Below are 24,251 nucleotides of genomic sequence, written 5' to 3'. Positions count from 1 at the left end.
TGAACAGATACCCACATCTCTTTGAAAAATCTACCTCTAGAATTGTCCAGGGGGCTTGGACCAGTGAGGATTTCTCAACTCATGTGCTCTGTTTACTTCCAGATGTAAGAAAATTAATGGTTTAATAGGTAGTGTTTTGCAGTGGGAAGAAAATATTTTGTTCCAAAAGTGCAGTGAAGTTGAAGGGTTTAATTTAAGAATAAACACGAGCATAAGACATAGCTTTTTTCTCTTTGCAGTATTTTACCACTGGCATTGTGCTGTGAGGAAGTTGTAATTTGTAGGTCGTTTTAAGCAAATGAGGAAATGTGAATGTCACATCAGTGTTATTTGAACATCGTTATTAAAGTCTGGTGTGGAAGCATATTGATGTTCTCTCGCTGTTTCCTACATCACTATTTCCTACATCTGTTAGAGATCAAATACTCATGCTATATTTGCAATATTTAGATTTTACTTAGTTCATTACTTTCAAAGAGAGTTGCATCCATAATTCCTTAAAGAACTCTGTAATTCATTAAAATAAAAACAGAATACACTGCTACCTCTAATAAGTGTTTTGATTAAAATGGACATTTCTGAACCTTCTACAGACAGTACCTGCTCAGATGTGACAGAATTTGTGTCATCACCAGTACAGACTTTCACAAGGATTTTGAAGTCAGTGTTGTAAGTCAGTTTCCATTTTGTTTTTATTGATCAGAAAATCGTACTGTTTACTTTCTGGAGGAGAAAAATGTCCACTAAAACCATGTGAAAATGGTTTTGTTATTTCAATATTAATACAAATATATTTTGGAAAGTTATCATTCCTTATCAATTCCTGTTATTTTGGTGTCACACATGTTAAATGTTTGGTGCCAGTTAAAAACTGAATGAATTATCAGTGTGAATTTCTGAAAAGTCAGTTTTACAGAGAGATTAATGGTGTTTTCTCTTGTATAAGATTTGACTTCTGCATTGAATGAAGTCGTTGTAGAGGCTTTTTTTGTCTAAGGTCTTCTGATAAGTTTGACTTTCATGTCAGAGTTGTTTTGGAGGTTAATTCATTACATGCTTGTAGCAGAGAAAGCACAAGATGGGTGTTAGCAAACATCAGTACCAAACCTCGTCCTGAGTGTGCCACATTCGGTTAGTTAAATTTCTGTGCCTTACCTAGGTCAGTAGTTTATAAATTCCATGTGGTGACTGGAATGTTGTGATTCATATTTAGTAGCTCTGTTTTAAAAGTTTCTAAAGAGTGTTTGAAAATGAGGCAAAATTCTTGTGCTAGTAAAATTGCAGGTTTAAATATTACACATTTCTGCTCATTAGTCAAGCTTTCTTTTAATTTAGAGGAATGGAGAAACTTGATATGAAAGACTTTAAAATTATCTCATTTGCCTGAGTGTTTATTCCAATTGTAATGTAGCCAAATCATGCAAGATAAAATACTGTAAAATATGTATATTAAAATTAAACTGTATTATGATTCATATGTGGGCGTTACAAGTAGTTTTATACATTTTAAGGCAGGAAAATATTTTAGAAATATGTAGAATCCTGCGGTTAAAAACTGTGGGGTGGTTTTTAGCTTCAGTTGCTTTAATTATAGTCTGCAAGTTTAAGAAAATACATTACTGACCAAGTTCTCATCTTCTTGATGCCGTTTCTGGTACGGGAAATACTTCATGGCTAAATCAAAATACCAGTTTGTATTGGGATCTTTCTTTGCATTGCTGAGATTTTGTTGATATTGTAAAATTGTTTTTCCTGCTTCACAAGTACGTGTCAAAGTACTTTGTTTCAAGTGATTTTTGAGTTGGACGTTTTAAAGTGAATTTTCAGGTATTTGCCTGAAAGTTGTATTTGGGAAATTCCTGGTTTGATTTTGTGTCAACAGTAACATCACTGCTTAGTGACGTGGTTATCTTAGAAATTTGAGTCACTCAGACCTGCTTTTTAGCTTAACCGGAAAACAAGAATGCTGATGCCTCTTCTCCATTGCATCTTTTGTGCCCCCAGCCTATTATTCCCCTGTTTCTCCCTTGTGCAAATACTAGCTGTACAGTGAGCTGAAATTGTTTTGATCAGATCAAAATCCTTTTCTTCTTGGGATGTGCTTCTGGTGTAGACCTGCCTCAGCTGCACAGATTGGCACCGCTGACACATTCTTTCACACGTGTTCCTCACCTTCCCAAGCACACCATGCTTGTTATGGGCTTTATTTAAGATGACCTGAGGTGGATGGGGAGTGGGATGTTCATTCACTGTCTGCACTGCCTGGCTAGCTACAGGTTGGTGCTAGGACTAAGGTGTATTCAGTTAGAAGGAACAACCTGCCCGTATTGAATGTTTACTGCAACTTCCTGAATGCGAGACTTTCATTCAGAAACAGCAACAAAAAAAAGATGCATCGCAGCACTGAAGGAGAGACTTGGTTTCTCTAAAGGTGCTGAATTGATGGGAGCATGTCTGGCAACTTTGTAGTGCAAAACATCAGGTTCTTAGCAGTGTTACAGACTCCAGCTGTAACTGCTGGCTGCTGTGCTTGAAAATCTGCTCCTGAACTGTAATGAAAATTTGTGTTCAGATGGCCAGTTGTTCTGCTCTTGGTCTTTAGTGACATTAAATCCTTTTGTAGTAGTCCCTCCTTGAAACTGAAGGATAATCCTGTCATTCTCTCCTCTGCTTCTTTGTATTTCCATTGTTATTTTGTGTGTGTTTTGTCTCTGTATCCTTTCTGCTCTGGTATTTTTCTTTATTTTTTAAATATAGTCTAGTATGTTTTTAATATAGTTTAATATATTTTGAAATAAATCCTATGGGCATAATGGGAATGATTTTTCTACCGAAAGGCAGTGATACTTTGTTTATCACGTGTCAGTTTACATTAGTTAAGCGTATGATTAAAGCTTATAAACAGTTTTCTTAGATTACCATGCAGACAATTGACTAGAAATTTTTTACATTTATTCCTAACCTTTTCTAGTTCTTCTTTGGGGTCTATTTCCCTGCGGTCCCTTAGCCCCCAGCACTTTGTTCTGGTACCTGTTTTTGGGCCAGATACACTGAGGATATTCATTACCTGAAAAAGTGCAAAGCAGATTTCTATTGTCTTCTTAAGATAAAGGCACTATTCTGGTTTCTTGAAAACACGATTATCCTTAGTTGCAGACTTCATTTTTCTGGTTAATTTTTCATCAGATTTTTGTCTTCTACTTGAGATTTTATTTTCCTTGCTTGGAAGTTCACTACAGTTATACTTTTATTTCTAAATATTAATTTTCCATCTTAAATACAGTGTTTTCTTTATTCATAGAAGGTTTCCCCAGTTTTGCTCAGCTGATGCTTTATCTGCAGTGATTCCCATATAGTTTGGTGTCATAAGCAGGGTGAAAAGCTGGAAGTGTGTGGTAAAGAGCAAGCAGACCCTGAGGGTTGAATGGTACATTTTCAAGATTTTCAAGATTCTTGTGGATGAAGTGTTTGAAGTGCTAACAAAAATACATGAAAATAATACAATCAGGAAGAAAGTGGGGGTGGAAGTAGGGGAGTGGACTTGAAGTCTTTGTCTCCTTGCTGTGCCACGCTCCAGAGTTTAGCTTCACCATGTAAGTTTATGGTGCAATTCCTTTTCCAAGTAGGATGGAACTTTAGTATTCTGAGGTTACCCTCAAGTGGTTCTTGAATTAATCCCTCCCGCTCATGTGGATAACAAGGAAAATGTATCCTGATCGTGCATTTTAGAGTCTACGGTATCGAGTAGTACTGCTGTCAATAAATGACTTCCCTAAACTTTATTGTGTATGGTATTCAGCCAGTTTGAGAGAAATAAAAAAAAATCCTTCAAGTGGACACTATTTAAATTTGGGGGCATGGGATTTTCTGCAATTAACTAGATTGCTATGGTAGGCCAATATATTAAGCTCAGGCAGTTTTGTTGCTAATTACACACAACTTCTCTGGAGTATCGAATATTCAGATCCATTTTATGAATATGGTAGAGAGAATAACAACTGTAAAACAAAGCACTGTGCATGTAAGTGACTGTTAGCGTGTATTTCAGAAGGGATAAATGCTCACCATATGGTACAATTACTGTGTCCAAGTTTTCAAATTAGCTTCTCTCATCCTCCTTATTACTGTCTTTAAAAAGAGAGGAAAAAAAACCCAACATGATTTATCTACTCTGCAGCAGAACTCTTGACGCAAAACAGCAGCCCAGTTCTGTCCAGTTTTTTTTTCCTAGCATAATAGAGGCTGTCGGACTTTTTTATACTAATTACTGTGTGAGCCTCAGATGAACCCCCTTCAATTCACAGGGCTTTGTTAAGGGAGGAGCTGTCAATGTGTCTGCCCGTTTGCAGCTGTGCTGTGGCTTTAGCTTGCTTAACATTATGCTGCTTTTTAGACTTGACAGAAGGGATTTTTTTTTTTTTTTTTTATTAAGGCAAAGCAGCCTTGTAGCGAAATGGTTTAAGCAGCTGCATTGTGGGGAAGCACAAAGAAGTTATTATTGTGTCTGTTTAGGGGGGTCGGATGGAGGGGGGAGATATTCGGCTGCTGTTGATGCCGATTGTTGACTTGCCATCTGCCAGATAGGGAGAAGAAAAAAATGACAGCTCCAGCAGGGTGTTCAAGAGGTTGTTTGGAGAGACGCATAAACATGTGCAGATGTCGAACTGAATAATGGCAAGAACTTGAGACGGTTTATGATGCTGCTGTTGTGTGTGCATATACAGAATGAATGTATGTGGAGATTTGGTTAGAAGGAGGGTACATATTAATTATCATTGTCCCTACCGCCTCCTTTACTTCTGTTAATTAGTTCAGGAGTTTAATATCTTCCTTCTCTCCATTGTTTGTTCCTAAAAAGAGCCTTTTCTTACAGCAGAGAAAACTTTTGATTTCTCCATGTGGTAGATTAAAAAAAAAAAGAAAAAAAAGTCTTGATAAATTTGGTACTTGTGGAAGTAAAAAAAACAACAACAAAACAACGCAGCTATTTCAGTCTTAAACATGTGGAGGACAGGTGCTACACAAATTCTTAGGTAGCTTTGTCTACCTCAGGACTGATACATCGCCTGCCCCTGCTACTGCATCCTGAGCTTTTCTTATGCAGAAAGTGCCAATCGGTGATTGTCTGCTATTGTATAATAGACAAGTAAATGCTAGGGGTTAGAATGAGATTAGCAACTAATTTTCTCTTTCACTTGATCTTATTCTCAGTTCTTTTTCCGAAGGCAAGGAGGTGGTCAGGCATAACTTGTGTATTTTCTTGTTTGATGGTTCTACATAAAGCATAAAATAAAATTGGAATCACTCTTTAGGAATATGTTTTCCTTCCTTCCTCTTATCTACTCAATGTGTTTCCAGGTCAGTGTGACAAATGTGACAATTGGTGCAAACATGGATGGAAATTAAGCTTGCCCAAAAAGGCCAAAGGAAGACGTTATCTGATCCAGGTGATCTCTTATTTTTAGGATATAAAAGGAAACTTTTTTTTCTTCATAAATGTTATGTGCAAATTCAGCATTCTGATATCTGTCTTGAACTGAGAAGTGGGAAATGAAATTGTGGTTGAGGAGCACTTTGGCTGCAGATTGTGAATTTGTCTTCGTTAATCATGATACCAGTATATATCATGAATGTTCGGTTAGTCACAGCATGACTTAAATACTATTATAGTGAAACTAAACACGGTTTACTCTCAGCATGGGAAAAAAGCAAACTTCTTGCTGTCTTTTGTCTTAGGTCTAATAAGCATCAGTTTTGTAGGTCACTGATGACAATAACTATATGCAGAACATTTGTTGTCAACTTTTGCCATCATCTTGGCTGAACAGAAAAAGTCAATTCTGGACTATGTTTTCAACTGAAAATTCAGGTATGAGTGCCTCCTACTCAAGTGGGATTTCTGTATCTGAGTCTGGGCAGAGGTCAGTGGCACTGCAGTTGGTGAACTGCTTTTTGCGTGTTAGCTGAGTTGCTGGTTCTTCTACAGAGCTGTTCCATTTGCCTTCATGTGTCATGGCTGGTGTGAAGCCTGGGCACTGTGGGCAATGCTCCCTCGGTGTTTATCATAATGTCATGCATCCAAAGAGTTTCCAAGTAAATCCTGAAGTGTACTGCAGTTATAAAACTGTTCTTTCAGCTCAAGCAGTTTGAGGAATGTTTCTTTGTGTCTTGAAATGTTTGTTTGCAATTGATGTGGACTAAATGGTAGAAAGTAGAAAGGTTCACTTTCATGGTGTGCTTGAGGGAAAAAAAATAATCAGGTGAATAATATTTGCGCTAGTTTTTTAGCACCTGACAAGGACTTGGGTATGTGCATATCTAGTGACAAAGATAACGTTTAGAGGAGATATTTTAAAATTATTGAGATATGCCAGTTGTTAAAGTGAGACAGTTTGCTTTGCAAAAACATGTTAGCAAGTATACCTGCTTTAAGAGTGGAAAGACAAACATTTTTGACAACGCATTAATCTGTTGAAGAAAGTCGGCTCAATGATAATGCCGCTGTCAAACTTTATCATATTCTTTTTTGCAAACAGTAGAAAGTTTCTTGTGTAAGCTGGAGTTGGCTGTTATGCAAAACAGTAGTAAGTAAAGAACACTGAGATGATGTTAATTCCACCTAGGTATGCATAAAAATCATGTACATTTTATCATCTCATTTAATATACGTGGTTTTACCTACTACATGTGTTAAATCAGAGCTGCTATAGCTGAGTGTCTTTCTGTTGTAATGTGTAGATGAATATTTGTAAGCTTGCCTTACTCTTGAAATATTTACAAAATCTAAAAGAAGTTACTTTGGTCTACTAATAACCGAGGGGAAAAAAGGAAAGTTGTATGTTTTCAGTTATGTACCACTTGATGCTGATAGTTCTACATGAGAAATAATAAATATTTAAAAGTATTGAGAATTATACCAATTAACAAATCCTCTGAGACAATATTTACTTTTTTTGTTGTTCTTTTTTGCAGTTAACTACGAATGCATCTCAATCCTATTAAAAACTGGAAAACTGCTTTAAGAAGCAACTAATGTAGCATTTTGGGCTTAGCTATTATGAACCTGTAAGCAAGAGAGAAACATATAAAATGTGCGCAGTGTCCCTAAATGTTTCTAGGATGTAGACTTTGGTTTTCCATTCCTGAACAGCAGACATTTAGAAAATATTGATCTCCTTTGTTGTTCAGGGATGTTGATGTAATCCAGAACTGTGTTATTCCAGACAGCATGTGCTAATATCCACTTCTCTTTAATTTATTTATTGTTCTAATTCTTATCCTTTAAGACTGGAGGGGAAGTGAGAGTGATGTTGAAACTGGCAGATTTTTCTTCCTGTTGGCTCAAAGTGGACATTGTAAAGGTCAATTCACAATTTGTCAGGATGTCAGCTAACTTCGTATTTCTGTTATGATTTTTTTAAAGGACAGAGTCTTCTGTGTACTAAAATTGAGTATGCATTGTCAACATTTATTTTCCATGAGATGCCGGAATGCATCACTAATTTTAGATGGCCGTTTTGAAAACTGCACGGTCATTTCCATAGTGGCACGTCTGTCTATTACTAAGTATTTTCCTCTGAATTTTTATGTATTTTAAATAAAAGATTATCAATGCAATGGGAAAGCATTGAATGAACAACAGAAACTGAAGCAGGGTTGCATTTATTCAGGACAGAACACTGACTCACTCTAGTAGTCCTAATGAGAAGATGAGGGTGAGTGGTGATGTAAGCCCTAACGAACCCCTCACTCAAACACTTGCAGGTTGCTTGCAAAGCCTGAAAGGAACCATACCCTGCAATAGAAGAGGGGAAAGACTTCCCTTTGAGAGGAAGAAAAAGGAAGAGGATTTTCTTCTTTACCTGTATCAGCCCTTGGTTTTGTGCACAACCTGCTGCTGCTTAAAAAAAAACAAAACAGGTTCTCTTGTTTGTTGTTCTTCAGTGCCCTTTGGCTACCGTGAGGGAGAGGGTTGTCTCTGCTTTCTTCTCTTGCTCAACCGAGTAACTTCTGGGGTGTGTTCCTGAGCCTGCTTGCTCCATTCTGCAAAATCTGAACATCCGTGTAGTTTACACTGCTTTCTGACCACGTGGCTGTGAAAAGCAGAACATACATTGACCAGTCTTAACTATATTGGGCTGCTGTGATGTCATGAGAAAGTTCAGGTGTCCTCAAGTGTCCCTATCTTAGCAAGGCATTCTGCTTACGTGGATATCCAAACTTTGTGTTTGGAAACTTCCCCAGTAGCTGTGGTATAGGCTGATACCCACACACATCTTGAAGTGTTTCCCATTCCCTCGTTGTGACTGGAAAAATTTATTTATCTAACATAAGTACAGACGTGCTTAAAATGTCATTTAGCATTACTGGGAACTGTGGGAAAACGGTATAAATAAATAATCACTGTCTTACAGTATAAGAGACAGAATCAAAGACTTAGTTCCAAATTCCTCTTTTCTTTGCAGTGCTGGAAAATTCTTAGGAGGGAGTACATAACAAAAACAGTTTTTAAAATGCTAATGCGTGTTGGGAAAAATTGCATTTTGATTTAATGTTTTTGATGTGCAGTAAGATTTTGTTAAGCCTTTTTCAGGATGGTATAGTTACATATTATGCTATACTGGAGAGCTTATGCTGAATCGTGAGAACAGGTATACTTTTTAGTTTTAAGAAGCATTTCTCTTTTACAGTATTGAACTGTATTGCTTATTTGTCGTCATGAAATCACAGGTAAGCAAGTATTAAAGAGGAGTGCTTTACATGTGCTGGTTTCTACTCACTTTGTCACATAGCCTGCTGCTGCTTCTAATCGTGTGTTAGGTAACACTGCCCTCAGAGGGCCAAGGTAAGTAAGTTCAACCTCAAAACCACTGGCACTGCTTCTGATGTTTCACTTGACCTGGCATTCATTATGGTTGTTTCTTTTAAAGAAAAGCTGCATATGCGTATGATTAATTTTATTTTTTACAATTTTGTTTAATGTTCTTAAAAATTCTGTTCGTTCCCGACTATTAATTAAATGCTTGTACAGGGGAGCTGCAGTCTGATTTATTGCAGAGGTGCCTCTAAACAAACAAACAAACAACAACAAAAAAAAGCCAACACGATGAGGAGAACAATATTTATGTATTATCTCTGTTAAAGCTGCTGAAGTAAATTGATGACATGGATGAGAGGCAGATTTTTTTTCTTTTTGTTCTCTTCTTGGAGGGTTTTTTTTCCCCCCCTTCCCTTAAATCTCACTTATGTCTGTGTGGCAGCTGTTGCTTCTTTTAAGCAAGCAAGTTTTTGAACTCAGGTTTCTGTTGCTTATCAGCACTGTATATTAAAGACATTTCCTTCACACCTCTAAAGCCATTTACATATTAAAAAATGTAGACATTCTGCAAAAGTGCTCTTTTAAAGCTTGCTTTTTTTTTTTTTTTAATAAGAAGATTAATTCATCACTAAAAAAAAGTTTTCAAGAATGTCTAAGTTTCCATATACGGTTACAAATGGATGAGACTGAAAATGACAACTGTTGAATCTGAGGTGAAGCGTGTGCTTGAAGAGATGCTTTGAGTCCTGAGGTGAGATGAAACAATTAGAAACTCGGAATGATGTGCGTATCCAGCATGGGTGTGGTGAACGCTCATGTGATTTCCTAGATAGCTCTTCTTTGCGAGGATCCTCAGTAGTATCAGAACTACAGGCATTGCATTTCTAGAGTAAACATGTTTTGTGAAACCTCTTGAAGGCCGGATTCTTGTGACTGTCAAAGGCAAACAATTTATTAAGGTTGCAGTTGGCAAGTACGGAGCAAGCCACTAGGGTCGTGTTCTAAGCAAACCTTAGCTAAGTGTTACTTGTTACTGTTGTTATCCAGTATATTATAAAATACAACATTAATTAAAAAGTTGCATTTTATGAGTGTGGATTTTGCGTGAAGTTCAGATTGTATTTCCATGTGCCTCAAGAATGCTGTGCTGTCTTCCTTCCTTTTCCTGTACTACCAGCAGTTATTAAAAAAAAAAAAAAAAAAAGCATACCCTCACAACCCAAAATAGGTTCAGATCATATTTTGTGTATCATGTGCATGCATTTATTGCCTGTGCATATTTGGGATACACACTCTACTGCTTCTTTTCTTAAGCAGCTTTAAAAACTTTGACTAGAATTAAAGATGTGTATGAATTACTTGGCTTTCTTTGCTGCAGTGGTTGAAATTAGAGGCCCCTTCTTGCAGTCTAATAAACATATTCTAAGAAAACATGTTTTTCAACTTAGAAGGGTGTAAATTTAAGCAAAATAACAATTTAGCTTACATTATCTCAGCAGGAAGTCGGGTACAAACTGATTAATTCTCTATGGTGGATCCAGTGCTTTTTCAAGTACCACAGCTACGTTTCATTAAGTTGTCAGGATGTCTTGGGTTTTGGTTAGCCTGTGTGGACTTCTCCTTTCTCATGGAATTTCTTTTCACTTGAATTACTGAATTTCCAGATGTAGATTTCCTGTTTCTTTCCTTTTTCTCCTTTTTTTCCTTTTTTTCCTTTTTCTCCCTTTTCTCCTTTTTCTTCCTTTTTCTTCTTTTTTTCTTTTTTTTTTTTTTTTCCCTTTTCCTTTTTTCTTTCTTTTTTCTTTTTTCTTTGGTTTGGTTTGTTTTATACAGGGCTGGTAAATTAGAAGTCACATGAAATTGTTTTTTCTGTTCCAATACTTTGCTGTGTTTTAGTATTTTTTTTGTGTGTGTAGAGGATTTCTCTTTTAAAGCAGTTCAGTAAACATGTCTATTAAGAAGTATGGAATCAAATATTTTTCTCTCCTTAAGCAGATTGTATAGAAGGGATTCAGTTATAAGAGGGCACCTAGACTTCGTCCTGAGTGCCATTAAACCACTTAAGCAGTTAAGTGAACTGCTTACTGATATTACTGTTTACTTTATTCTTCAAAAGTATTCACCCATTTGTTAATTAAATTAGAAAATAAATAAAGGGCAGATTATAAATATTCCCGTATATCCACTGAAGAATGATTTGATTATTTGTCATTTCAAGGAAACAACAGCATTTTATATACATGTGTCTGTATTTGTGGTGTGTCTCTGCATAGAAGTCTTGAAAAAGTGGTATTACTTTGATTCACCTTAGGAAGATATTTAGGGGAGATACTCTGTAGAAAAATGTGTATGAATGAAATGCACTGGATAGTTCTGAAGCAAGTACTACATTTACATAGGTTGCTTAAAAAATAATGCCTTCTTTTTATTTCCATGGAAACTACAGTTGATGCAAAGAGCACAATAACACCAGTTGATAAGGCAAATTCTCAGATACAAAATACTATTTTTCAACATAGTTGTACCACTAGTTGTGTGTTTTTACCTGCAATGAACAAGAACCTGCATGCTGTACTTGTAAAAATACGCAGCATTGGAGGTGCCCCGCCACTGCTGTAGCCACTGCTGAAACACACCACCCACTGCCTCATTGTGCTCACATCCACTGTTTGATCTACATCAATGTTCAGCAAACATTGATGAATGTTAACAGGTGTACTTTGTTCCATATGGAGGAATTAAATTCCACACCTTTACTTCATCATGTCCACTGCCATGTCAGATGCCATTCTGCCAGACTGACCCTCTGCTGCCATCTGTCACATGGCAATCACATGTAACTGAATGTTGGCGAGAAGGTTCAACTGCCATACCACCAAAGTCTGCCTCTTGACATTGTGGGCCAGCACAATAGAATAGTAGGCATTACTTTTGGAGCTGCCATTGTAAGCTGTTTGTCCTGTATCTTGCTATAGTTTGCTGGGTGGAGGCAGGGATACAGATGTGCTCATGGGCAGACTGGTACTTACTTGCCATTCTGTATTTATATCTTCCTTTCTTCTGTGAAGTTTGGAAGCACTTGTCATACTCTTCTAATGGTTCTTCTCTAGGCAGGATGTCTACTGTAAAACTGATTAGATGATCAAAAATCTGCTTGGTTTTCTCATTCATAGACATGGAGTACTTAGTAGAAGCTGAATGCAATATGAATGTTGCCCTGAGAAGGGAATAAGTGTTTCTAAGGGCAGCTGCTGAAATGATATCTCTCTCTTTTTCTTTTTTTAATAGGTTTGATTCCAGACGGTGTCAGTGTTAGTAGTTAGTAGTAGTTTTTGTTTCTTCCTGACGTGACTAATGAGTGTTCTTACCCTACCATCCCTAGCTCTTGGAGAGTCTGTTTACCAATTTGCATAGTTTGTTCCTTACAGAAAGGAAGATTTTATTTGAGACCTGAAACTTTGAATGGCTGACCTGGCTTGGCTGTACTTGTGTTCTGTCCGTATTAGATTCTGCTGTTGAGCAAGTCTTCCATTGTTTTAGCTGCCTCCTTCCCAGTGAATGCACCTTCCAGAGAAGGCTAAAGTCTTGATAGATTTTAAACCAGCAGGCACTGTTTAACATAACAGTCTCCTGGAAACAAGTAGTATTTGAGAACCTTATGTAAGGTTCATTATGAGCTGTTCAATATTTAGAAAGGGACTAGAATGCTAGTATTTTTTAAACTCGTATTGGTGATCTGATGTGTATGGCTTTGTTTTGGATTCAACTCTTTCCTCCAGGCAGTTTTCAGATTTATTTATTTATTTATTTATTTTTAATTTTAAATGGGAAGTATTTTAAATATTCTTAAGAATTGTTCCTTTAGTTAGGCCTGTGTTTGTTATTTTTGAGTATTCAGCAAGCATAATTAAAGAAGCATCAGTATGTTTTCATGTAATGATACAGTTTTCACTGTTATCGGTATTAAAGTTATATTTCTTTTCCCATGCTTGCTTATTTGTTTGTTTGTTTGTTTGTTTATTTACTTACAATTTGAGCTTGTGAAATCAATTCAGACCAGCTGTATTAGTGTAGGTGTTTCCAACTGACCTAGCACCAGAGACCTGAGATAGAGAGCGAAGTCTAGAGAAGTGTATCTGGTGCTTTATCTCCTCTTTATTTTGTGGTGAAGTTAAGTGACACCATGAGCTGTTTGAATTTTTTTTTTCTACTTATATGAAAATGAAAAATCTCTAGATAGCAACGCATGGCAGGTGCCGTGCTATCTGGAGCTAGAAGTTTTGCTGCCAAGGGCCAGTAAACGTAGACTGGCTTCTAACAGAGCAATCGCAGTGTCAGATGAATGTCATCTTCCTTCTAACCTCTGAGTTGTCTAAAAGGTGCAGTTAACAGTCTGTTGAGTGACAAAACACTTCTCAAGGATTGGGTTTAGCCTAGGGCCAGTGCAGCCCCGGGTTTATAGTAAGTTCTGAGCATTCTGCAAACTGATAAATTGAAATAATTTTTCAGTTTCAGCCTTACTGAACTTGAAATTGTGTTTTTTAAAGTTAATACAACTAGGTCACAATTCTTTTTTTACTGTGACACTTTGATATAATCTTAAGAGTCTCAGATTAGAGCAGTATTTTAGCATGAAGTTTGCAAGTGAGTAATAAGTGGCAACTTTTAGTTTTGAGGAAATTTGGAATTTTGCATTGGTACATACACTTTTTTTCTTAAAATATTGTGTAATGATTAAACAGTAGCTTGTTTAAAATCTTAGCTGTTGGTTGTATGTACATTATTTGTTCTGCGAAGTTGATGGAAGTCAAAGATGGGGAAAGCTGGGCTGGTCTAAGTGCACCTGTATTTACTTGAGTAATACATGAGAAGTAAAATTACTGGTGAGATTTTGATATGATAAAATATTGCAATTCAGAGATTTTTCACTCTTAAATAAAATAGCATTGTTGGTAAGCTCTCTTCTGTCTTGTTCTTAATCTTTCTGTTCCTGAATACCTCATGGCTTGTAGAACCTTCCATTCCAACTTGAGTAGGGTGAAAGTGGAGGTGATGTATTTATTGGTTGATCTTTTAAAAGGTAACTGGATTGGATACCTTCAGTTGCTGATAGTTTACTTTTGAATGAACTTTGATTTTTTGCTTTGGTTCAGCAGAGTGAATGTTCTACATTGTAGAGACTGACATTTACTTTTGCTATTGTAAGTTGAGCTGTAGTGCTTACTTGCACCTGTACCGAATTTCAAACTGCTTACAGATAGAAAGATGGAGGACTGGGAATAGTATGGTGTAATGAAATTTCGATGTACAGAATATAGTACAGTGCTTGTAGCTTCTTAGTATAGAGGCATCATTCTACAGTTCAGGTTTTCAATTGCAATTACATTTTCTCTTCTTTTGGAGGAAGTTAGTTTCCTTTGTAAGGAAAAAACATCTGGAAGGATTTTGGTATAATTAATGTTAGACGTTGATATGTTTCTTAATATCAAGTTGTTTTTTTTGTTTTTTTCCTCTACAGTACTAATGGACACTTTTTTTTTTTTTTTCCTCATTTAGGAGAATATATAAAAAACTGGCGGCCAAGATATTTCCTGCTAAAGACAGATGGTTCTTTCATAGGCTATAAGGAGAAGCCCCAGGATGTGGATCTGCCGTATCCACTCAACAACTTTTCAGTGGCAAGTATGTGTTTCCAGTATTTATTATTTTCTCAGCATATTGACAAAATATTTGCTACGTTTTGCTGAATGTGTAGTTAAGAATTTCTTGATGTCACATGTCAGGCCAGTACCTCCCCATCTCATGTCCAGCTCTATGAGGCTTTCTTATAAATGGCATTAAAGATTTTATCAGAAGTGGGTTTTTGAATATTTTAAAAATCTTAAGTCATCAATTTTTGTTTTTATTTTGTATCTATCTAAAGTGTTTGTTACAAACAATAACATTTGATAAATGATTGTTGTAAGATGAAAATCCTTAGAAAACTTACTTGTATTCATACCACCGTCCTCTTTATTTTTTGGTAGTATATCTGAATTCACTTGAAAACTCAAATTAATTAGAAAATTATCTAGACTGTCAAATGGCACAAAATCATGCTAAATTATTTTTCTCTTGGATAATCAGGTAATCAGCTCTCCAGCCTGGTTAATCAGTAATTTTGAGCAATCAGACAATTTGCATATATTAGCAAAGCTACAAAGTATGAATCTATTGGATAAAATGAAGGCATTTTATCCATTTTTCTTTTTAAAAAATGTTTTTAGAAGACAAGTTAGTAGGTTTTTTTTTTTTGATGGTGAGTATATTTCTTAACAGAAATGAAAATATTTGCAGAGTCAAGGAGAAAAAATCCCCCTGAGTATAAGATCTGTGTATATTATAGCTACGAACTTTTGAAGGAAGGAATATTAGAATATGTAACCAACTTCTTTCAAAATGTGTTTAGCATACTGCAATACTATAAATGGCAGTTTTTAGTTTTATAGGGGAGCCACATGAGCAGGTGTATTTAGGGAAAGGATTTCCTTCATTTGCATTATTGAAGGAGGAACAAATTCTACTGACACTGAATTTGCCCCCCCCCCGCTTTTTTTTTTTTTTTTTCCTTTTTAATGAAATGATTCCTGAGATTGTGTCAGCCTGCGTATAAGAAATAATTCGGGTATTTTGTTTGGTAAGGAATTAATCTTGGGATCCAATCCCATGTCTTGACCCAAAGTTGGAGGTGAAAAACCTTGCATATTCTGATAATGATAGAAGTATTACAAATGATATTGAGTATACAAGCCTTTTAATATTAGAGGCTCATTTTGCCTTGTTGCTATGCAGCTCAAGAAGCAGTGATGACTTCTAGTTGCTCATGAGAGTTGGTAGACCTAGCACTGACCAAGTCATAGGCCATTATTTGTTAGCTATTCCTCTGACTGTGTAACCCATTCATTTATAGCAGTTAGGAGTTTCCTAGATACTTCTTTCCCTATAAAAGAAGTATCTGGAAGTACAGTAAAAGAATAAGTAAAAGAATATTTGTAAAAGAATCATATCTGGAATTACAGCAGTTTTTGTTTTTTTTTTTTTTTTCCTGTTTTACTGTGCTCTTCATTGCATATCTAGTCTTCCTTTGCTGTTGCAACAAGAAGGATGATCCAAACAGTAGTTCTAACATGTGAAGAAATGCATAATTAACTATTAGTTCCACTGTGTTGATACTGGTGTTGAATGGTTATTTCCTGTCCTGATACCAAGAGGTTATCTTCTATAATGCTGATATTAGAGTGCTGCCCCTGAAGTTTGTTTTGATGGGAATTGGATGATCTTTTAAAAATTGTTTCCAGAAATGATAGGAGTTCTTTCTGTGTCTTGCAAGCTCCATGAGTCAGATACTTACGCTATGTAAGCTAAAGGGAGGAACATGTAGTATTAATTAAAGAAATACAGTATTGGTAAAGAAGATGAATTTTCTGTTTTCTGGCAGGAGAAGCAGTAATTTAATAAGAAATATCTGCTGATGAGAGCAAGAATAATGAGTACTTTTCCCTCACAAAAATAATCCCATAAAATTTAAGCAAAGTACCTATGTGGAGAGCACAATGTAGGAAATAAAACATTTTCTGGAATAAGATTTTTTTTTTTTAAATAAGATTCCAGTTTTTAACTTTAATTAAATAGATTAGATTTTATCTTGAATAAGTTGTAGAAAATTATGTAATATGGAAAGGCTGAAAAGATAAGGCCAGAATACTATTATACTCTGAATTGCAATGGACTGCTTTGGGTCAGATATTTTATCTGTCTAAAGATGAGATCATCAGTAGGGAAAACAAACAAATCAACATTCTGTGTGACTGAATCAGATCTCATCTGTAGTACCTGGTAAATCTCAAGAACGGGCTTTATGGTCTCCAGTCCCCGAGTTCCTGAGCTGCTGCAGTAGGTTTGCAGTGGTAAGCAGTGCAGCATATTTTTTCTGTAATAGTGAAGTGCGTTTTTCATAAATTACTAGCCAGGCAGATGGAGTGTGAGATCACTGTTAATACCATCTTGATTAGGTTGGCAGGGACTTAAAGATATGTCTTTATAGTCCTATCTTCACGTAATCTTTGTAGCTAACTGTAAAGTGAGAATGTGGTCTCTGTCTACTTTTTGCTCTCCAAATGATAGACATCTTTGGCTCTTACTTACGGCTTGTTATCTAAGCAGAGAAGGCCAAGGCCGTGGTATTATTTTTGTACTGTTTGAGTTGAACACTGGAAAGTTTGTACCTTTCTGCTTTGTACAATACTTGTTCTGTAGTTTAAAATTCTACACCCACACTGTTAAACAGGTTACTTTGATCACACAGATATTTTCCCAACAGAATGACCCCCTTCCGCTCCTGCTACACCAGGCTTACTTTTGCAGAAGACCTTCCAAGATACACTATCGTTTTCTGAATAGTTGCTTCCCGATTTCTTCCAAGAAAAGTTTCGTCCAAGAAATACAGCCTAAACCCCACAGCTGAGTTGTTTCCTCTCCCTGGTCCTTTGTATCCAGTGTATTACCTTGTGAATCCTGTGAATGGGAGAAAGGAGAGGACAAAAATATTTTATATCTTGCTAACAGTGCTGAATATATATTTATTAAGGCAGGGAAACCACATGGGCCTGAAATGGTGGCGACTGATCTCTTGCTAGACCATAAGTATGCTAGGTGGAGTTGACTGGGGGGGGTTTGGTGGAGATGGGCTGGACGAAGAGGGAAGATTTGGGAATGGTCTGTTGGTGGCTGTTCTTTTGAGGACCCCAGGCAGGGGCCTCACCTCCCCTCAGCAGCCTTCCAGTGCATGTGAGCACCAGTAGTGAGTTCTCTGTGCTGTGACTGCTGAGCTGCCGCAGCTTGTGGCAGGGTGAACAAATCAGTCTGGTGATACCAGGTCGTGCTGGAATCGCTCTGGTTTCTCTCCTGTGGAGCTTCTGTATTTTATACCATATAGAGCCCAATTTGGAACCTAGTTCAAAGTCAGCCTAGCTCTTTTCAGGTACAGAAAAGCAGTTGCAAGTAATCAAGTTACTGGAGCTTGAAGAGACACAGTTGATTGACTGAGTCATGGTAATGGAGTGGGTGTGCATTCCTACCCACCTCAAAATATGTTAATTTAAATTGCTTTTGCTTAGGCACCAGTCTAAAAATATTTTTGATTCAATTGCTGTAACTTCTTGGTATAGGCAAAGGATGCTATTAGTCTTCTCTTGAAAAAAACTAGTACTCTGCTTGTCCCCATGACAGAATTTGTATCCCCAGAGGTCCCAGAAAAGAACAGCATGATCTCACAACAACGTTTCTAAGTGGTCCAGTGCTGTCAGAGCAGCATCAATACTGCTTTGTGTAAACCGCCTTGGTTTTCAATGGGAAGAAGTGGTGGTTCTTTCCAATTCTGTTTAAGGAGCTTTCTTTTGTGGCCTTACTGATTTAAAAATAAAATAAAATAAAATAAAATAAAATAAAATAAATAACCGGACACAAAAGAGAAACCACTGAAAACCAACCCCCCAAAAAATTCTCACACATGCAGTGAGTGTGTAAGTAATCATATAGCACATTTGGATTGAGGTGTCTGTATGAACTGGCCTTTGCCTTCATTTTGATCTTCATGTGGAGAATAATTGGGAAGAGATATATCCCTTTAATGATAGCCTTTGAGCTTTGGCCAAAAATGATGTCACTTGTAATTTCTGTGGTATCTTGAAATATTTTACTTTCCAAGCACTCTGTGATACAGGTGAAATAAATTCCAGTTATTGCTAGAAGATACTCTTTTTTAAAATGTTTTTCTTAATTTTATTTTTCTTCACTACAGAAACGATCACAGATGAACCATGACTACTCTGAATAAAAAATATGTACTGCTTTTACTAATCATAATCTTTACATTGTCCAGAGACAAGGTTTATTATTTTGGGGATATAAAAATATAATCAATATAACAATTGAAGTGTTTTTAGGGAATAATGTTAGCGTTCTAAAGAATTAAGAGAACATTCTTTAAAGAAATGAGTAGGAAATACATATCAACTTATCCATGAAGATACTTTGCCACTAGGCATGACTTTTTTTCTGGGAACTCCACAGTTAATTTTTCAATGAGGTCTGAGTTTGAAGTCCTAGTGGATGACGTGAATACACAGATATGCATCCAATTAGTTTCTTATAATTACAGCACAGATTTAAATCCAAAGTAATAATAATACAATTGAATAAATAATATTCATTCAACACTGCAAATAATTATGGGAAGAAAAAAAGCACTGCATATATAATGTGCTGAATACACAAACGTGTCTGTAGAAATTCAAACTCAAATGTAATTTGTTACCAGTGTTAATGCACGGTGTATGTATGTTTGTCTTTCTGGAAAACTGGACCAGTGATTTTCTTTGAGAGGTTTGTGAAGTACCTTATGAACTGTTTTAAGGTGGCATAGTTGGTATTTGGTCATTTGACTTAGAAGTTTGGATTCACTTGTTAGCTTGGATCATGAATGAGAATGAGTTCCTCAGACTTATTCTTCAGTTTTATTGTGGTCGATTCAGAAGTAACACCTCCTATTTATTTCCATGGAAGCATCAAATAAAAGAGCATGATAATGCAGCAGCAAAATGCAATAATGGCAGGAAGGTTCAACCATGCTACCAATATGTGCCTCTGATGCTGTGGGCCAGCATTATAAAATAGGAGGCATTACTTTTGGAGCAGCTCTCGGACAGTGCTTTCTCAGCCATCAGTTTATCATTCTGTAATCCCCAGTTATCACTTAAGTAGGGCCTGGTATAAGCATGGCAAGTTAAAATGTATATTGTGAGGTCTTTTTATCCTGGTGTGATGCATCGATTTGCATAAATGAAATTGAGACGTTAGTAAGAAAGAGAGAGGGATGCATTCTGTTACTGTCTTCTGTGAAGACAAGAGAAACCTCAGGCAAAGCCTGACAATAATATGTGAAGATCTCTCATTGTCATTCTCTCTTTGCATGAAAGGGTGACTAGCAAACTAGTTGTCATGATAGAAAGACAAAGGCACTACTTCAGTACTCTTTGGAGTGCTGGAAATAAATAACTTTCCAGCGTGGTGAAGCGCATCAAGGATGGTCTTTTTCAGTTTCAAGGAAAATAATTTTATTTTTATTTATTTATTTATTTATTTATTTATTGTGTGTGTTTATTATTCAGTCATATATGTTGTTGCTGTTATAGCATCAAAGCACATACATGTTCGAGTCATGAGCCAAGCTCCACAGGAGTGGGATTTCTACCCATACGGAACAAAAAGTCAGTTCCTGCTCCAAAATACTAAAATTCCAAATATAAAACAAGGGATAGCAGATGGATGCAAACAGATGGGGGGAGTATGAGAAAACAATGAGACAGTATTAGCCTATAGTATAAGCAGTGGTCTCAGCACATTAACAACGTATCCACTTATCCACATAACCGTCCAGGTTAGATTTTTACTCTCTTCTTACTTCCCTCTTGCTCTTCTCCCTCCTTACTTCCTGTTTTTAAGAGGTCGTGATGAAGTAGAGTTTAAGGAGGATTTAAAGAAGTACTTGCTCTCTAAATAGAAAGAAATTAGGAATGCTTTACAGAAATGGTGCTGAATGCAACAGTGGGAGGATGAATGGTAGGAATGGTCATTTGGATATTGAATAAAAAGTGATAAAGAGGATGAGGGTAGGCTGTGGGGGTAGTCCATGTTGAGAACTTACTGCTTATGTGCTAAGGCTGTGTAGAAAACAAAGAGTGCAAAAAGAGGTATGTTGTGATCAAAGGGGCAACAGAAAGCAGCTACCTCTGGAGCAGTTTGAAGGATGACAATTTTGGGGGAAAACTGCATTTTTGGGGACCAAAGAAAAGATATTAAATTATTCACATACATTGTTATGTCGCCAATCTTGTTTTTATGGGTAATATTGCGCATAAATAAAATGTAGTGAAAAAAGAGGAGACTTGAGGAGAGAGGGAGCCTTTTGGAAAGCCTCTGAGAAATAGGATGGAGTACATAAATGGGTGGGAGAATCAGGAGAGGACCAAGCTAAGCGTGTGTATAAGTGTGTATTTCTGTATATAAATATGTATATGTACATGTAAAAGTCATGGCATTTCATATGTGAGCACAAGCATGCCTATGTGTGTCAATGTTGTGAAAATGATATGTTAGTTCTGTTACTTTCCTAATGTAAGTCATTAGAGAAAATTGAATTCAGGATACAAAGAGTAGCAGTAATGAAAAAAGGTTGAGTAAGCAGTGTGTTTCAACATGAGAGAAAGCTAACTGGAGTAGGTACTGAATAGGCAAAGGTTGGGAAAGTGAAGTGTTTATCTTCTGAAGGAAAGACTTAAAGGAAAATAAGAAATTAAGGATTAAATTGCAATGTAAATAGCTAGATATGCTAGATATAAATATCTGCAAATAAATATCTTCCTATGTAAGTAAAAATAAATGCATGTTCTAAAAAATGCCATCAGTAGTTCAATAGTATTTATTTCATGTCAGAAGACAATAATAGGAAATTCTCCTTTGTGCTAAAACTCAGTTTGCATTAGAAATAATTTCTCAAATACGCAACCTTGTGTTCATTTTTTTAAATGGCATTTTGTATGTTTAACATTCTTATGTAACTCTAGCAACAAATTCTGCTGAAGATGTAAGTTTCCTTTATGAAATAATAGTACAATATTAGTATTCCTTCTGTGCTTTTTTTTATGCTGAATGAATGCATTTCGGAAAAGAACACTGGTGATGATATGGTTAAAGTTATACGATTCAAACTTTAAACTTTTTAATAAAATCTGAACAGATGATCTGTGCTTTTTTTTTTTTTTTTCCTTTTTTTTTTTTTTTTTTTTTGGAACTGGCAGGTTTCAGGCCCTCTAATTGGCTTCCCAGCTTTGCAGAGTAATTACAGCTTCAAGCAAACTTTGTCATCTGTGGTTCAGAATGGTGTAAAGTAAACAGAACGTTTTGAAATACAGTTTGTAGTTAGAGTTGCTCAGGAGAGTTTAACTAGCATAACTATTTAATTTAGATAGTACATTTTATTTGGAAAAGATAGCCTAACATTTTAGAATTATCAGATTGTTTGTGGATATGGAGATAAAAGTTAACATCTGGTTAACCTCTTTTTTATTAAATATATATATATATCAGTAGTTAAGAAACTTGCATTGCATTTCTTTATTCTGGCTGTATTTCATTTTTCCATTTCTTAAACAGATCCAAAAATGGCCAACTAAGTACTACAGATATGTTGGAATTGAGTTATTGATTTCTGTAACTGATTTTGTATTTTGCTGCTTTGAACAAATGTTCTGCCTCAAGGCTTTGTATCCCTGCTAATATTAAGGGGGAAATTTTTCATGACTAATGTTTAATCCCAAGCAAGACAGAAAGCTTTAGGATTAAAATGTGTAATTCCAAGTTGTAGATGGCTAGCATACAAGAACACAAAGTTGAGTCTGTCTGTTTACTGGCTTACTCATCTTTTTGAATGATAATTTAGACTTCCAACTGTTTGGAGTTGAGATTCAGCCCTTTAATTACATATGTTTATGTATAGTAGCAAACTTGAAGACATTATGGTAGAGTGTTCTCTCCTTTTGGTAATGACCCAACTATCACTCAGGCTTTCTGAGCCAGATTTCAGTAGCCAGTTTCACTCATTCTTTTATGCTTTTGTAGTTTCCAAACTATTCTGTCTAAAACTACTACATTTTTTTCCCAGTAATTAGTAGAAAAATATTTTGGTAATTAGCAGTAAGTGTGTATTAGAGTACTTATTCATCTTAATAGATTTATTCATTTTCTTACCCTTTGGTGAAAGACATGCACAAACAAATTTTTATTCATGTTGCAGTCGTGGCAGGAATGTTGTTTATCCCATACATTTGTATACAGCAGCCTGTGAAACATGTGAGTGACTAAATATCAGCAGACTTCAGTTACTTTTATGTACTTGAGCAGGCTGAGTAGCACACACCACTTTTAGAAATACACTAGTTCTCCACTTCTTTCCAAAACTCTTTTTGTTTCAGTAATTGAGGACATTAGTGTATTCGCTTTTATCCTTGTAAAAGGAAATTATATATTTAGCCACTTTAAATAGAATATTTCAAAAAGCTCTGTAAGGTTTGCTTGATGTTATTTTTCAATAGCATCCTTCTAACCATTTCAAATAGCATTTTTTAAATGTTTTCATTTCCTTTTTCATTTGCCACAGCATTTTTTCTATTATATTTAATTGATCATGTTGATCATCTATAATGAAAACCTATGAGAAAAACCTCATAGGCTTTCATTATAGATGAACAACATTATAGACCTGAAGGACTCTGTGGTATTTACAGACCTATTTAGTACATGCATATTTAGTACAGACATATTTAGTATATGCATCCACAGCTAAAGTAGTTGTTCTTATTAATGAAGTGCATTATCACTTTGAGAAATCTCTAAAGAAAAATTAATATGTAGTACCAGTAATATGTGTACAGCTTGGTACAGACTTAAATGGATGAACATACCAAAAAAATTTAGATAATATATTAATTATGCAAATTGGTCTCTCAACTAACAAATTATCTAGTTCCCTCTTGCAGTCTCCCCATTGTAGCTGCTATTTCTTGCTGCTGTTCCTAATGAGCCTTCTTTCTTCCCCATCTTTCTTTTCCACAAAGGTTTCAGTCTTTCTCCTTTGCCATTTGCATTCCTTTACCTTTATTCCCTGGTCTTTTGTTCTGATATCTCTTCTTTAAATTATTTTTGCTGTATGATATTGTTCCATATTGGATTTTGCCTTAACCGTGTAGCTTCTTTTTTTTTTTGCTCTGTCTGAGGTTAGCAAGAACCAATACAAACCATAGGAGAAAGAGCTTTCCATTCAGCAGCTATATAGAAGGGAGATAGCTGTAGCCCCTGGGTTACTGCAAAGATTTTTAAGAATTTTATGGTCTAGTAAGTGTTAGTGCAGTTTTTTTTGCCAGTCTCCCCTGCGCTCTCTTCTCTCTTGCAGATAGAATGGACAGTTGTGTTACATTTTCATAGGAATACTGGAAGGATATCAAAGGTCTTGGTTTGCCAAGTTTTAAGTCTTGTCTCCAAAATGTAGTATTTTCCAGCAGTGTGCAGCTTTAGGCAAACATTCAGCAAAGGAAGTTTCAGCCTACATGATTGAAGTGTGATAGGATTAAAGATGAGAGAATGGTTTAGTCAGGGGGCAGGATCAGGTAATCCTAGAACAGACATGTGTGCAGTCTCTTCTGGTATAAAAGCAGCCCTGTGCATTTTTTAAAGTTGCAGCTGAGATTTTAAGAAAACAAATAGTGTAGTATTCCTAGAGTGACTTTGTAAATTGGGCTTCCAATTGTATGCATGAGGAGAGGAGTTATTTGATCTCACA

At 36.0% G+C, this 24,251-nt stretch overlaps 1 protein-coding gene across 3 annotated transcripts in view; it reads left to right on the top strand.

Annotated features, from left to right (window-relative positions):
- AKT3 (AKT serine/threonine kinase 3) overlaps positions 1-24,251 on the top strand; it is a 133,816-nt gene that overhangs the window by 60,913 nt on the left and 48,652 nt on the right. For all 3 annotated transcript variants that reach the window (XM_072333847.1, XM_072333846.1, XM_072333848.1), the window contains exon 3: positions 14,375-14,500. In XM_072333847.1, the coding sequence (XP_072189948.1) occupies positions 14,375-14,500 (126 nt within the window). The remainder of the gene's footprint in view (positions 1-14,374; positions 14,501-24,251) is intronic.

The sequence above is a fragment of the Excalfactoria chinensis genome, chromosome 3 (assembly GCF_039878825.1).
Source record: "Excalfactoria chinensis isolate bCotChi1 chromosome 3, bCotChi1.hap2, whole genome shotgun sequence".
In the NCBI taxonomy this organism is placed as follows: Eukaryota; Metazoa; Chordata; class Aves; order Galliformes; family Phasianidae; genus Excalfactoria; species Excalfactoria chinensis.
The sequence above is the reverse complement of the archived record's forward strand: the minus strand, read 5'-3'. Positions and strand labels throughout refer to the sequence as shown.